The sequence below is a fragment of the Lindgomyces ingoldianus genome, assembly GCF_010093535.1.
Source record: "Lindgomyces ingoldianus strain ATCC 200398 unplaced genomic scaffold BDR25scaffold_27, whole genome shotgun sequence".
Taxonomy (NCBI): domain Eukaryota; kingdom Fungi; phylum Ascomycota; class Dothideomycetes; order Pleosporales; family Lindgomycetaceae; genus Lindgomyces; species Lindgomyces ingoldianus.
The window spans coordinates 351,345-365,587 of NW_022985188.1; the positions used below are offsets into that span (position 1 = coordinate 351,345).

General features: G+C 47.6%; 5 protein-coding genes across 5 annotated transcripts; 3 read left to right on the forward strand and 2 right to left on the reverse strand.

Annotated features, from left to right (window-relative positions):
• Positions 1-2,006: 2,006 nt before the first annotated feature.
• On the forward strand, positions 2,007-2,597 carry BDR25DRAFT_358101 (uncharacterized protein; the record flags this gene model as incomplete). Its single annotated transcript, XM_033695888.1, has 5 exons — positions 2,007-2,129; positions 2,186-2,234; positions 2,286-2,331; positions 2,360-2,468; positions 2,523-2,597. 5 exons carry the CDS (start codon positions 2,007-2,009, stop codon positions 2,595-2,597), a joined length of 402 nt encoding a protein of 133 aa, XP_033544671.1.
• Positions 2,371-3,796, reverse strand: BDR25DRAFT_266231 (terpenoid synthase). The gene is made up of 2 exons (XM_033686970.1): positions 3,627-3,796; positions 2,371-3,575 (listed from the first exon to the last, which is right to left on the reverse strand). The coding sequence occupies exons 1-2, from the start codon at positions 3,738-3,740 to the stop codon at positions 2,646-2,648; spliced, it is 1,044 nt and encodes a 347-aa protein (XP_033544672.1). The 5' UTR covers positions 3,741-3,796; the 3' UTR covers positions 2,371-2,645.
• A 222-nt stretch (positions 3,797-4,018) lies between these two features.
• Positions 4,019-6,048, forward strand: BDR25DRAFT_266233 (TPR-like protein; the record flags this gene model as incomplete). Its single annotated transcript, XM_033686971.1, has 3 exons — positions 4,019-4,119; positions 4,171-4,864; positions 4,912-6,048. Coding segments are annotated over 3 exons (1,932 nt in total), but the record flags the coding sequence as incomplete, so codon positions are not given.
• A 1,093-nt stretch (positions 6,049-7,141) lies between these two features.
• BDR25DRAFT_358104 (uncharacterized protein) lies at positions 7,142-12,033 on the reverse strand (the record flags this gene model as incomplete). The annotated part of the gene is made up of 18 exons (XM_033695889.1): positions 7,142-7,203; positions 7,248-7,453; positions 7,499-7,529; positions 7,588-7,874; positions 7,914-8,076; positions 8,139-8,204; positions 8,271-8,377; positions 8,477-8,496; positions 8,543-8,756; positions 8,785-8,844; positions 8,895-8,968; positions 9,082-9,104; positions 9,167-11,266; positions 11,298-11,383; positions 11,451-11,599; positions 11,658-11,817; positions 11,869-11,961; positions 12,011-12,033. 18 exons carry the CDS (start codon positions 12,031-12,033, stop codon positions 7,142-7,144), a joined length of 3,924 nt encoding a protein of 1,307 aa, XP_033544674.1.
• A 99-nt stretch (positions 12,034-12,132) lies between these two features.
• Positions 12,133-14,078, forward strand: BDR25DRAFT_266236 (alcohol oxidase; the record flags this gene model as incomplete). The annotated part of the gene is made up of 1 exon (XM_033686972.1): positions 12,133-14,078. The coding sequence occupies one exon, from the start codon at positions 12,133-12,135 to the stop codon at positions 13,927-13,929; it is 1,797 nt and encodes a 598-aa protein (XP_033544675.1). The 3' UTR covers positions 13,930-14,078.
• Positions 14,079-14,243: the final 165 nt, after the last annotated feature.

The window sequence follows — 14,243 nt, forward strand, 5'->3', positions numbered from 1 at the left end:
AAAGTACAGGTTATGTGACCTCTAAACAGGTTAGAGGAGGCCATACTAGCCCGCTCTAGGACATCCGGCCTTACGCCTACCTTAATGTGCTAACTATTGCTCTAAGCAAGCTTTGCTTTTACAGATCATTTATGAACTGTTGTAGTATTTTAAGTCTTTAGATAAAGTCCGCAAATCGTGTGACAGTAAAGAAGCGGACTAGGATGCAGATGAGAAAAAGGAAGCGGTGGAAGTACGAAGAGTCTGGACTTCGTTCGCCTGTGTGCTTAATGGAGAGATATATTTGGACATGCGATCGCGACACGGGAAGTAGTAGCTTGAGACGTAGCTATACGAAATAGCGAGGGCGTGCATTGTCTTGGACGTGTTAAGTGTACAGGTGGTGATTGGTGCGAAACGTGGGCTGGGGCACTGACAGCACCGATCCTGTCCTGAGAAAAAGTTAAAATATGTCAACTTAATAATACAAACTCGAGTAGAGTGAAAAAAGCTATGATAAGTCCAAAAGTAGATATCACTCCAGATATGTATCCTCTAGCGTGGGTGTTGTATCGATTCGAACCGAGTTGAAGATCCTTTAGGCTGGAACAACAAGCGGCCGCAACCTTGAATTAGAAACCCGGAAATTATCGCCAGGAGTAAAAACGCTTGTGTTAATAATGTTACTTAAGATTAGACCATTGATTTGAGTTCGTTGCAACAACTATGTGGGCATCAGAGTGAAACATGATCGCTACTTTCGGAAACGCCCAAGGCTCACGATGATGCCAGGAAGCTATGACCGGCCATCGGAACGTAGTGAAGACTGATCATTAGCAAATAAGATGATGAGAAAGGATGTAGAGCCCCTATGACACCGCCCACGCAACCTAGAAATGCGCGGCCAGCTCTAATGGTGCACCAAGGAATTCATCTCCGCATCGCGAAATCGCAACCGCTCAATGGAGCACTCAAAGCGCAATCAATACAAAACGTAGAGAAGCAGGTGAGACGAGGGGCTGAACTGTCTGATGGATGCGTTGAAGGAACAAAAAAATGAGGTGGAGGAGAAATTTTATCAGTAAATTGAGCCAAGGCGCTAGTGCCTATATAAGCTTAGCGGTGTTTGGACTGAGAATACCTTCGCGCACCATGAACATCGACAATATTGATCTATCACGAAGTTTCTTTTCCTCCTTATCCGTCCATATCCTAAATTACATCGTGCCTTCTATCTTGAAGCGCCCCTTGAAGGTAGGTTTTACCCCCCTTGATTGCCAAGCTTATGTATTGCGTGTCCATTAGTAATTTGCTATATTGTCACGATTTGATGCTTAGCTTCATCCATCACGTCCATTCCATGTATAGATTCCATCACCTATTTCCCTGAATAGTGTTTCTCAAACATTCCTCCAAGTACCTAAGGCTCCTTTCCCACGGTACAGTAGAGTACACTCTTATGACGATGTCTTCATGGCTAATCTTTGACGTAGTTAGTGGAGCCTCACTCTGACATCACAAAACCGAAATTACTTTCTCTTTACAAATGTAATATTTACTAACAATTCATCTTGTGAGTTCTTCTTTCGCTTTGCAGCAATCAGCTGACCGGAGAGCACGTTTCTCCAATGGAGGTGTACGATAATCTCAAAAATAAGAAATTTTCCTGCTCTGTGATCTTTAGCAAATACCTTTCACAACTCTTTGCATCACTTATATCCTCGGCACCGATAATGGAGACTTCACTGAGACGCCCGTGAAGGATTCGGAAGCAGTCTAGAAAGTGTAGAATATGGCGGTTTGGTAGGACATGGATAAGCACTTGACGATTGTTCACTATTGGAGTCACCTCAACATATGGGCCTTTTGCAAAGGCCACAAGAGTTTAAGAAGGCAATATCTTCCTCCTCACCGTTGTAGTTCATCCTCATGAATTCTCCTGATCAATCAATGAATACCTTAAAAGGGGAAGGGGGAGGGGGGGAAGGAATAGCTTCGGAACTTAACTATTATTTAGCTCGATAGGAATGCCCACTGTGTCATTGACTTCTGTACTTCAAAATCTTCAAGCTGCACGTGGCCACTACACCTTCAAGTCTCCGCCGAGGGCTAAAGCGTTTTACTGCCATCAATTTTCGTTAGCGAGTATTGTTCTCTATTCTTTACAAGCTTGGCAATACACATCACCACTGTGAACCGCATTTAGGATGGAGCTTTAAGTACTGTCGTACTCAATGGATTGGTCCCCCTCTTGCGTTGAGGAGGATTATAGTTGTAAACTCTCGCAAAAATGCACCTTGACATAGGTCTGATTATTACCTTTTATATTGTTTTTGTGAGTATTACTCAGATGTTATCACGCTAACAAATCTACCATCAGAACCCTGCATTGTTTTGTACGCAACTGGAATGATAGATTATACACACCAAAATTGCCTGAGGTTATTTGTTGCCCCACGAGGCTAGAAGTTGACAAACATGTCGTAAAGGTGACACTAACAAACTAGAAAAAAGAAATTAATGGCGGAAAATGTGAAACCAAGGCATCAATTGACCTACAGCGACCGAACCACGGTCTGAGCGTACATAATCCTTGTCTTTCCGACGCCAATCTATAGTCGTGTCACCTTACAAACACTACGTCAAGTACAGTCCAGAATTACTTCCTACTTGCTCCTCTTGTAGATCTTCTTGAGGAACGTCTCGAAAACCTCCTTCTTGAGCCCTTCGGATTCGTCCACCTTGTCAATCTTGGCCCGGAGATCTGCGACACGCTCCTCTTCCCACTCCGAGTAGAAGTCCGCAAGCTTCAGCTCATGGTACAAGGCTTTGACCTTCGCCTCGCACTCAGCGTTCTTTTGGCCATAGTTTTCCTCGAGAATCTTGCGCTGCTCAGAGGTGACCTTCTTAAGAGCTTGGTTGATCAACCACGAGCATTTGTTGTCCTGGATGTCGGTACCGATTTTGCCAAGAACTTCTGGGTCGGCGAATGCATCGAGGTAGTCGTCTTGTGCTTGGAAATACTCGCCCATAGGAATTAGGATGTCGAGAGATGTCTGAAGGTTCTTCGGCGTTGCGGCACCGCAGAAGTGAAGTGCCAAGGCAACAGGGAGGTAGAACGAGTAGTAAGCAGTTTTGAAGATGACGATGAAGGTAAATTTCTCAAGACTGAAATTGTCGAGGTTCACATCATCCTCGGGTGCAGTTAACAGGTCACACAGCTGCCCGAGCTCAGTTTGGAAGGTGACCTCGTGGAACAACTCGACCATGTCAATGTAGCTCTTTTCTTTGCGGAAGTGCTTTTTCAGGAGCAAATAGATGGCAGACTCGAGCATGAAGGCATCGTTGATGGCGATCATTCCGACTTTCGGCACGAGGTACCAACATGGGTTTCCACGGCGGGTTTTAGAAGAGTCCATAATGTCGTCAGAGACGAGGAAGAATGCCTGGAGCAATTCAATCATCCAGCCCAGAAGAGCAGCGCGGAAATAGTCCTCCGAGTCGGGGGTCAGAGTTTTGTTGAGAAGGAGAGAAGAAGTGTCGACGACAGACATTCCTCGATTGCATTTCCCACCAACGGTATTGTAATTGAGTTGCTGGAAGGGTCAGGGTGAACATGGTGTTAGGTGGAGTCTGGTGGGAGATACTTTGACGAACCAATCAAGTGACTGCTGTGGAAGTTTATATTGTTTGCAGTGGCTTTCGAGGTCTACCGTAATGCGGGGCCAGACGCTCTCGAATTCTTTCAGAGTGGTCGGCATCTTGGTGTATTGACGTTCTCACAAATTAAGAAACCGGGGAATGTCCTGCGGTATGCAGCAGGGAGGGATTGAAGGGAAGGGAGGGCGGTGAGAGGTAATTTCGGTTCGGATCGCGGAGAAACTGTTTCGCCGTTTATTGTTTTCGAGCCCCCCACCATCCAAGAGCATTCGCCAAGATAAAAGACGCGTTCAACGCCCTCATATCGCGTTTCAAATTTTACCACTCCTGGTTCAGATGTCGAGGTGATCAGTTTTCCTAGCGGTTGATTTTCTTCTCAATGAGCACTTTATCCCCTGCCGACGAGGCGCAATTGAAGGCGCAGCTTCAGGACGCTGTCGTTTCTTGCACCGAACGCTGCCTTTATCAGTCCGCAAAATGGTATTGCGTCTTCCATTTAGCGGTACATATGTCTTATCTAACTAATATTAGGGCTGCTGAATTGCTGAACTCGTTACCTTCGTCCGACGACAATGGCTCCGACACCGAAATTGACTCTCCCATGTCCGATGCTCCTCCCCGTACCCCGATAAGACAGCTCCACAAGGATGCCACAGAACTAAGACTCGAGGCCCGTGAAATGCCAAAGTTTCTCTTGGCGAAGTCTTTGTTCGACTGCCGAGAGTACGATCGATGCGCCGCCGTCTTCCTCCCTAGCACCCTGCCGAAAGGCTCTATAAATCCCATACCTTCTCCCGCCGCAAAAGTAAAGCACCCTTGGAAAGGGAAGGCAAAAATGGGTACTCCATCAAAAGGAACGACTTCGATAAGGTCGGTACTGGGGCTGAGCCAGAAAGCGCTGTTCTTGGCTTTGTATGCAAAGTACATTGCTGGTGAGAAGCGAATGAACGAGGAGAGTGAAATGATCTTAGGTCCTCAGGATGGGGGCGTAACTCTAAACAAGGAGTTGTCGGGTGTCTCTGCAGTACTCGAGGAATGGTTCACTAACCTACCATCGAGCGGAAGACAGCCGCAGGGATGGTTGGAATACTTATACGGCATCGTCCTCGCGAAGGGAAAGAACGAGAAGTTGGCCGTTGACTTCTTCGTTCGTAGTGTAAACCAGTATCCCTACAACTGGGGCACATGGCAGGAATTATCCAGTCTCTTGGGGACGGTAGAGGAAGTAAGTTAGCCGGCTCTGTCATATTTCGTTAGCTGACGGGACTCTAGCTCCAGCAAGTTCAAATGCGGCTGCCTCAAAATATTATCTCCTTCATATTTCATATCAGCGCGTCTCAGGAACTCTACCAGTCGACAGAGCAAGTCCATAATTCTCTTACGCAAATTTTGTCCTTCTTCCCCACCTCTGCATTCCTGCAGACTCAGCGGGCACTCTTGCATTACCACACTAAAGATTTTGAAGAAGCCGAGCAAATCTTCTCCAATCTTCTCATCACAGACCCGCACCGCATCGACTCTCTGGACAATTACTCCAACATTCTTTATGTAATGGGTCTAAGGCCAAAGCTGGCTTTTTTAGCTCAACTTGCCACCGCAACCGACAAATTCCGACCCGAAACATGTTGTGTAGTAGGGAACTACTACTCCCTAAAATCAGAACATGAGAAGGCTGTTATGTATTTCCGTCGAGCACTTACCCTAGATCGAAACTTCCTCTCTGCCTGGACGTTAATGGGTCACGAGTTTGTGGAAATGAAAAACACACATGCCGCCATTGAATCATACCGCCGTGCAGTGGACGTCAATAGAAAGGACTACCGCGCATGGTATGGCCTTGGCCAAACCTATGAAGTCTTAGAAATGCATTCCTATGCTCTATTCTATCACCAACGGGCTGCAGCTCTCCGTCCGTACGACCCAAAGATGTGGATGGCGGTTGGTCAGTGTTTTGGAAAGGTGGGGAAGGTCATGAACGGTATACGAGCATACAAACGGGCCCTAGTTGCAGGTTCATACTATGACGCTGGAGTAGGATCGAGCTTCGGCAGCGGCGAAACCCCTGGGCTAGGGGGAGGAGTCCTTGATCCTGATGTTCTATACCAGATAGCTTTGCTCTACGAGCGCATCCAAGAAACGACTGAGTGCTCAGCTTATATGGAGCTAGTGCTCGCTCAAGAAGAAGGTCCAGAATACGAAGAGTTCAGTGGGGAAGCTAGCGGTGGAGTCGGAGTTACCCCGACAACGAGTAAGGCTAGATTGTGGCTTGCCCGATATGAATACATGAGAGGCATGTATCAAAGGGCTATGGAGCTCGCAAATGAGCTGTGTCAAGATGGCGTGGAGGTCGAAGATGCGAAGGCATTAGTCCGAGATATTCGGGCAAGGATTGAGAGAGATAGGGGGGAGGGTAGATCCTCTTGAGAAACAGGACGTTGCATTTTGGCAAGGACCGCTGGTTTGAGGGGCATTGCAGGCGCATAGGTATGATACCCCAATCGATGACTTCGAAAATATCCTCGTACAATCCAACATTTGCAATTATCTGGTCCACCCACAGAATCCAAATTTCACAGTATGTGCGATTGGCCTTTGTTTCTTACCGGTTGACCAATTTCCATATTCTAGTTGGTTACTAACTTGTTCATAATATGTTGGTTCTCTTTTAAGACCCATATGGTCAACCGTCACGGTGAAATATGTTAAGACTTTCCTTCATAGTGATAATCGCATCCGCTGACCATGTCTGAAGTGCGCAGCAGTCGTGCAGGATACAGCAGGCCCACCCCTTCATAACTTTTTACGGCCGATATCTCACATCTCGATATGTCATGAGAGCACGTAACTACAAGGACGGATGGTTCCCACCCTTTGGTCGCGAGATACACGTTTTCTACCCAATTCCGGCCAACCTACTCGAACGTCTTGACGAAGAGGAACTGTGGGACTGTACTAGACTATAGATGGAGTCCTCTTCTATGGAGACATAATGCCTTATTCAGATCCTCGAGCGTTTATAGGCACTATGGATCGCATCGAAGACATCCTTCGTCCTCGGCATGGACATTGCGGGGGCGGTATGCGGGGTGAAAACGGCAATTTTGGCAATCCCTACTACCAGAAAATGTGTACGTCGGTGAGCGGGGCACTCTGGGAAATTGGTGAGTATTCAGGCGATGAGACCTTTTTGGGGATCTCCAAGTGCGGCCACATGTACGGTTGAGCATAAGGATTCTCGGATATGTTCAGCGGCGGATACGACGCCTCGTACAGCGGCTATCAACCATTTTCCGGATTCAGTTCTCAATATCAACCCTTTGACTCTGGGGGTAGAGCTCCAACATTCGAGTGCGATAGAGGCAGATCCTCTTCTCCGTTCGGTTCGGGACATAGATCTCCATCCTTAGGTGACGATAGCGGTTTCGGGGGTCCTCTCCCCCAATCCAATCCCCCTGACGGCTCTTGACGGTCAGCCTCTTGTAAGATGTACCCACCCCCTAATTCATTTGATAATATTAACTTCTTCGGTCTTAGAGCTTGTTGGTATTTCGACGATGGAAGATGCTGAAAACGCCCAGAAGAAAATAATATGACTACTCGGTATGCACTGAAGCCTGGTCGGGTTGATGCTTCTGGACATCGTCCAAAGAAACAAGGGCCTTGAAGTTCCCTTGCCAAATGACCGGGATAACTCCATTTCTTGCTACTTTCATTGAAATCAAATCGATTGCTTCCCACAATCGGCATGATGCGGATAGGGTCGCTTTGGCGCTCGGAACACATGATCTCACAAGTTTCACTATCAAAGTTAGGGCTGTCATAGAATGAATTTGTCAAGAGTAATAGTAAATAAGAACACTGAATAAAGAGTATGTCGTGTGGTCTTATCTCTCAAGTCGTTCATCGTGCACTCCTAGTTCGGCAACACCTACCCAACCCATCCATGACCAGCACGGTAGGTGGACTTGATTGTTTTGGCCGTGTAGCGATACAACGTATTGGTCATAGTGATTTGACCAGACCAAAATAATGACAAACCAAATCGAGATCGAGGATGTCCCCAATGGAGTTTTTCGCCAAAAATACGCTCAAATGCCTCTAAAACAGCTTGAAGGGCATCATGGATATCCTCAGGGCAGGTCAAGTGGCGTCGCGTATATTGTGAAACAGCACCTTGGTACATCTTCCGGAAAGTGTGACGATTAGTTGTTATCTGAGCTAGCGGTCCATCGATTCTCTTCCGGGATAATGGTCGGCCCTAATTGTGTGCAAACAATTCTGCACGTAGAGGTGTATCGAACTGTCCCTTTTCGTAGACATACGGAAGTTCGAGATGCGAATTCTCGCAAAAGAAGGCGCCATCGCAGACCCAGAAGACCTGCTCTTGAGTGAAGATAAGACTACGGCCTGGTAGATAGCCCTCTTGAAAAGTCCATGCTCGAGTATTCCACACACTTATATCTACACCTAAGTGACAGGAATCGTTAAGTCCTTGTCACAAGTCCACACAGGTCGGGGACTGCATATTATAACTAGGGATAGGCCAGCATGTTCGGATTTGTCGTCTGATGGGACATATTGTACCAGTTACTGTTCAAAAGAGCAAGCTCCAGGGTGGAGGCCGAGCAGACCGGCAATTGCATTCTTTTCAGAGGCGGCTGTAATTGTGATGAAAGCCTCTCGAGATATGTTTCTGTTTGCAGTAGCGGAGCTCTCCCAGCTGCACCACCTGCTCGTACTCAGGAGTTTCGTCTGCCTGCTATAGTCATATGCTGCCTACCCTGTTACCTAGCTCACTCCTTGCATATATATACCCTTAGGTACCCTCCTTAACTACCAATCTAGTTCCTCATGCCTCTGGTGCTCCCAATAGCTTCAAAGTTTCTCAGGCTGCGGAATCGACCCTCAATATCACTTTCCCATCGACCCTGGCAAATGCAGAGTATATCAACCCAAAGGAGTTCAATATCCAACATCCGTGCCAAATGGATGGCGTCTGTGATGGCTCACGGTAGGTGAACTCGTGGTAATGCGCCGTTGAGCTGGAACTGACCCTCTTTATCGTGTTCAAGCTTAACTTGCAAGGCATCTCCCCAAACATAGCTCGAAGCTGAATTCTGGACGTGTGCGAGGTCAAAATTTCACCGTATAGATAGAAATTTCCGGTTGACTTCGATGAGGCGAATAAACTTCTTTCGAAATGTTCTATAAAGTTGTTTGCTTCAATAGCGAAGTTTGAGTACTAACAAACTTACTGCATATCATTTTTTTTTGGCTGTTCTTGGTCAACGCAGGGGCTGATATCATGCTCCGTCTTACGTATATCTACCTAATGACGCAAGAGACCTCTGTTGATCACATTTGAGGATGAATAGCAATTGTTTCAACTTAAGCTTCTGGACAAAATGCTACTAGATAGAGTTAAACCTTTTCGAGCTAAACAGCATCATATATGACAAAAGCCACTCATCTTCCAATGCCTTGTTGCCGACTCCTAAAAATACACATCCCTACTTGAGCTGTTCACCTAGGAAGCTTACAAGATGGCTAGCAATATCGTGCTCTTCTTTACTGCTGCCTTTGTTCGATTTCTCAATACCTTTAACTAGCTCTACATCGGTTCCGTAGTCCTTCAAAACCGCCACAAAGAAAGCGAGGCTCACCAGCAACATCGACCCATGAAGATTGCTATGCTGATCGCTCATATCATTGCGATCTTCCGATAAAATCCACCACGACAGCATAGAATCCATCGTTGTAATATACATCCCACCTAACCACGGCAAGTTCTTCTTCGCCAGATGCTGATGATCGATACTCCATTCAGGCTGACGCATGAGGCCTCTCACAAGCAAAGGGGTCGGGGCGGCAAGGTCAGACACCTGCGTCGGAAAAGCAAGACACATTTGCGCGTTCGGAAACGCGAGGCCTTCTTCTGTGAGAACTCCTCCAGAAAATGCAATTATAACTTTGCGCTCGGTGGGCACATCGCCCTTGCATATCGTTACGCTCATATCGGTGAGTTGCAGAACATAGCTGGCGATATCTGGTTTTTCAGTCAAGAGCTTTGCAGCTTGCCATGCGATGAGCTCGCTTTTTGCTGGTGTACACTCGGTCCTTTGAAGGGAGTACATCCGGAGATCGAGAAGATTGCCAGATCGGCTCTCTTTTTCAATGCGCATCGGTCGGCCAGAATCTAGCACGCCGGTCGAGTAACAGCGCTTATCCACGAACACCTCGCCGTCTTGCTTGAATTTGTCCCGGGAAGGCTCGGACTTGATCATCGTCCTAGCAAAGGCCGCCGTCAAGCATATGAGCAGCTCGGCTATTGCTAGCCACCACTTCGATGACCGAAGCCCAAGGTAGTGGCAAACGAATGATAACGTTAAGAATAGCGTTACAATCCATGAGAGTACGAGTCGTTGTCGAGATGGAGACTTTAGCCAGACTGCTTCAAAGTTCATGGCCTTTGACTTGTTTCGTTGTAGAGGGGTCCCGGAAGTATCCATACTGTCTGGCTTTTTGATGGCAACGATAACACCAGTTTTCCATTCTGCTCCACGTCTATATGCTCGAACAGCGAGGTTGGCCGAGTCCTGGGAGTCGTATATCAACCATGCGGCGGCACTGACTCCAGCGAATAACCCGATGTAGCCGGCAATCACCATAACTGGCGCAGCGGATGTCCAGCCTTTATTCCAAAAGCTAAGGATCTGAACAGCAAGCATTGAGATTAGGGACATGCATGCGATGAAGAATGACCAAAACTTCGGAGTCGGAGGGCCCGCACTGAATTCTGATATCCCAGTGAATGTGCTGAGAAAGCTGACATTCAAAGGTCGTGGGAGAGTGAAGGGAGGGCTTTCATCTAACTTTTTAGCAGATGAACTCTGGCGGGAGAGCAGAGTCGATCCAGTCAATGATGAGTAGAAGGACCAGCCAGATGAACCGTGGCGAGAGGGCATGGGCCGAGAAGAAGATTTGGCCTGAACAAGTGGCTGTGAATTTCGATGAAGTTGACAGCAACCATCCCCAACATCTAGAACCTCAGAGATAATCGACATTATGGCTTGGGCAGATTCTTCATTGCCAACTTGAGAGGATATCCGAAAACACCAGTTTATATCCGCAGCACCTTGGGGAGCTCCTTTCATTTGAAGTCTGCTCTGGAAAGTTTCGCAGTGTCGGATTTGCTCCATGCACTCAACCACAGCAATTTCTGAGCAGCCACTCAGTGACACAACGGCGAGTGCCTGGCTGGGTGGATTTGGCACTGTTGACCGAACGATAGAACCGTCCACCATTTCCGCATGCACGCTTCCACAATTAACTCGAGTGACCTCCATTGCTGCCGCTGTTCTCGCTTCATGTTGGTATCCTAAAAATGACCTCAATGCATGAGCCCCGCACAGCCGTATCATACTGGTAAGGACGCTGAGCAACCCAAGTGGAGCAAACGCAAGGCTGAGGATGCTGTGAGCTCCTCGCATGTCTCTCAGGAGTTGTTTGGTATTTCGTTCACCAACAAGGAGGATAAGAGGTCCAACGCCTGATAATGCCTCCGCCCAGGCATCCACCCCAGGGTCAACAGTGCCGGGCGATGTAAGTCCTCGCGGAATAGGTAATGCTTGCGCAAACGATCCATTTGCAACGGCGACGAGAAGGAGGCGAAAAGACGACTCTGTCCATAACATTTTCGCGGTGGTGAAAAGCGAAAGTACCTGTTGATCTTGAGGCTTGCGTACTTCAAATTTCAGAGAGGGAAAAATCAGATGAGATTGTTCTTGTCAGGGCAAATTATGGTGGCTGACCTGATCCCGCGAAAGCGGCAGCAGGACGCGAGATGCATGGGTTGATTCAGCCACAAAGCGGCAACCACCACAACATCGATGTTTCTATCGTGATACACACTTCTGGGCTTGCTGGTGGGTAGTGTAACGCCAGTAAAAATCAATTCAGTCTAGAAAGGGCCGTTCGAGCTTTGGATCACATCTAGGAAGAGTGGGTTGCATTCTGACTTGAAGATGACAGTCCCAACCCTTTGCCATAACGACGTGCGTTGAGACGGAAAGCTTCAAGGGACAAAGATGAAGGAGAGGTCTCACACCCTTCAGTCCACCTAGGTAGCCATGGAATGAAGTAGGAGAAGTATGGAAATAAGGCCTAGTATCGGCTCGGCTCGATCGCCCGCCATCATATTCCGGAGGAATGCTAAATCATTTTCGAGACTTCGTACGGAAATTCCTTAGATTGTTTGGAGATGCAAAGGAGGAGTTGAGGTTAAAGTAAGTGGTTACTAGCTCGTCCCCAAAGGGAAGCTCCCTAGGTAATGTGGGGAAGGTGACAGCAACCACTTTCCGATTCTCCGCACAACATCGTCATTGGTTGACACATATAAGAGGTGGTCCGAAATCCCTCCAGCCACTTATGAATTTCCGTTCGTTCTCAATTCAGGTACGAATTCAAGTAACCCACTTCCTGTTCTCTAAGGCGATGCGCTTCCATCTCGTGGCCCTTCTCACTTTTCCAATTGCCATTTCCTCAAGCGCTTCGACATCATTTGACTACATAATAATTGGTGGTGGCACTGCTGGCCTTGTTCTCGCAAACCGTCTCTCCAGCGATTCTAACATCTCAGTCGCGGTAATCGAAGCAGGTGACTCAGTCTTCAACAACCCCAATGTGACATCTGTCACGGTCTTTGGTCTCTCCCTGGGCTCCTCAATCGACTGGTCGTACATCTCTAGACCTCAGAAGTATACGGGAAATCGTACATTAACATACAATGCCGGAAAAGCGCTCGGGGGGACCAGCACAATCAATGGAATGACGTATTTGCGAGCTGAGAAGGTGCAGATTGATGCTTGGGAGAAGCTCGGGAACGAAGGTTGGAATTGGGAGGGATTATGGCCTTATTATTTAAAGAAGGAAGCTTTCCAACACCCAACCGAAGTGCAGACGGAAAATGGGGCGACATTTGAGAGTGAGGCGCATGGGTTTAATGGAGCGGTAGCTGTGGGTTGGAGCAAGTATCTGATGGGACAGAATATGTCGGATATACTACGCCAGACATCAGAAGCCCTTGGGTACCATGCTAATTCAGATGCGAACGATGGTTCTATGTCAGGATTCACGACATGGCCGCTCACGCTGAATGCGACGACGAACATCCGGGAAGATGCTGCTCGGGCATACTACTATCCTATTAGTGGGTCTCGACCAAATCTTTGCCTCTTTCTCAACACTACAGCGACGCGAATCGTGTGGGAAGATTCGTCTAAAGATTCGATAATGCACGCTCGTGGCGTCGAAGTCATCACACCAACCAATTCCACCGAAACCCTGTACACGACAGGAGAGGTAATAATCTCAGCTGGGTCCATTAGATCTCCTGCACTCCTCGAAACCTCCGGCGTTGGAAATCCAGCAGTACTTGAGAAGTTCGGCATTGATCCAGTAATTCCTCTCCTAGGAGTTGGCGCTAATCTTCAAGATCAACCCAACATTGTGATATCGTATTCTTCTCCAGTCAACTGGACGGGCTATCCCAGCTTCGTCACGTATCTTACAGCAAAGGATCTTTTCGGCGCCGACTTTGATTCCATCTCGAGATCAGTCCATTCCAACATCAGCCGGTATGCTGCGACAGTCACCGCAGATTTAGGCTCCGCCAACGAAACAACTATCTCCAACCAAGAACGCCTTCTCAAACTCCAAGCAGACCTTATATTTAACTCCAACAGCACCGTCCCACTCGCAGAGCTTCTCTGGGCCCCAGGGCCATTTTCGATATCTTCTGCTTTTTGGAACCTGCTACCATTCTCCCGTGGTAGCGTCCACATTGGCGCCTCAGATCCCATGGTTGAACCAAGTATCGATGCCAATTTCTTCCAGCTGCCAATTGATGAATATGTGCAAGCAGCAGCAGCCCATCGCCTACGGCAGCTCTTCAAAACTCCGCCGCTATCGACATACGTTACGAGTGAACTTGCGCCTAGCTTTACGATAGTGCCTGAGGGTGCCGACTATGGAGATGGGAGTTGGGAGCAGTGGATTAAAGCTGGTTATAGTACTAATCAGCATCCGGTTAGCACTTGCGCTATGATGGGTAAAGAGCTTGGAGGTGTAGTGGATAGTGAGGGAAGAGTATACGGAAGTGGAAATGTCAGAGTTGTGGATGCGAGCGTGATTCCGATGCAGGTCAGCGGGCATTTGAGTGCCACGGTGTATGCTCTTGCAGAGAAGATGGCTGAGAGGATTTTGAGTGATAGAGGTAGAGGGGTTAGATGACAAAAGTGCTCCCAGAGCCCCATGACCGAGTCAGAGTATAAGAAGGATTGCAGACCTCACAACTACTATTTAAAGCATGTTCTTGTTTGGTAGGAATTGGAGTCTGCGAGGACAATGCATATGATTAGCGATTGTCGTCTGGATGTAGGGAGACTAGACGTCATAGCAAGATTATGGTGTTTTTTTTTAAAAATTTGATGTTTTGGAACATTAAAGCAACTGCATGGCAGATTGGCAATGTTCCAAGGCTGAAGCTGGAAGTAGTTTTGATACCCAAACCTCCTCATCCTGTAGGGCAGTAGATAGGGCATACA

Bases quoted from the DNA above. Each gene is read 5' to 3' on its own strand.
- BDR25DRAFT_266231 (XM_033686970.1), bottom strand. From the start codon at position 3,740: ATGCCGACCACTCTGAAAGAATTCGAGAGCGTCTGGCCCCGCATTACG. The intron at 3,576-3,626 runs GTATCTCCCACC...TGACCCTTCCAG, and splicing joins CACTTGATTGGTTCGTCAAA to CAACTCAATTACAATACCGT.